Source organism: Trypanosoma theileri, assembly GCF_002087225.1.
Source record: "Trypanosoma theileri isolate Edinburgh chromosome Unknown TM35_Tth_118_V1, whole genome shotgun sequence".
Lineage (NCBI taxonomy): Eukaryota > Euglenozoa > Kinetoplastea > Trypanosomatida > Trypanosomatidae > Trypanosoma > Trypanosoma theileri.
This window is the reverse complement of record NW_021639960.1, coordinates 5,837-6,437: the sequence shown is the minus strand read 5'-3', so window position 1 is coordinate 6,437 and position 601 is coordinate 5,837. Positions and strand designations below refer to the sequence as shown.

The window sequence follows — 601 nt, the reverse complement described above, 5'->3', positions numbered from 1 at the left end:
GGGACGTAAAGTGCCCCTCGAGCCCCGCCGAAGCGAAGCATGCCGCTCACACACAAACCCCACAGAGGCCGCAGTGGAGTGGTCCAGCAACACAAAGTGTCCTTCCCACTCACAGTGCACACAAACACAATGACAGTCTCACATGCTCATGTCAGAGAGGCACTGCGGCATTTACTAAAATGTACACTAAGTCACACACCTGCAGAGAGGAACAGAAAAACAAAAAAAAAGAACAACAACAACAGGATACCAACAGCACACAAAGCACTCACAATACAACAATCACAGGTGCCACTCCCATCAGAGAAAATCATTCACACACACCAGCACATCAACTCAACCCCAAAAAGGAAGAAAAAAAAAAGAAAAAACAGACACATTACGTGAAGCCGAAGCGGAACAGTCTCAGTCCACCTCCCCGCAGGCTGCAGTCACTCAAGCAAGCCACACAACACACACACCACAAGAGCAGAAATATGTTCGTGGCAATGCCGTGTGAGTGACAACACCGAGAGAGAAGGTGAGAACAAAGAAATGTGTTTTCATTACGTGGGCGGTGTGAGTGGCAACCCAAACACACAAAGGAACACACAACAGAGGG

The 601-nt window shown here is 48.6% G+C and overlaps 1 protein-coding gene across 1 annotated transcript; it reads left to right on the top strand.

Annotated features, from left to right (window-relative positions):
• Nucleotides 1-2: 2 nt before the first annotated feature.
• TM35_001181000 (uncharacterized protein) lies at nucleotides 3-503 on the top strand (the record flags this gene model as incomplete). Its single annotated transcript, XM_029031777.1, has 1 exon — nucleotides 3-503. A coding segment is annotated over one exon (501 nt), but the record flags the coding sequence as incomplete, so codon positions are not given.
• Between the last annotated feature and the right edge of the window lie 98 nt (nucleotides 504-601).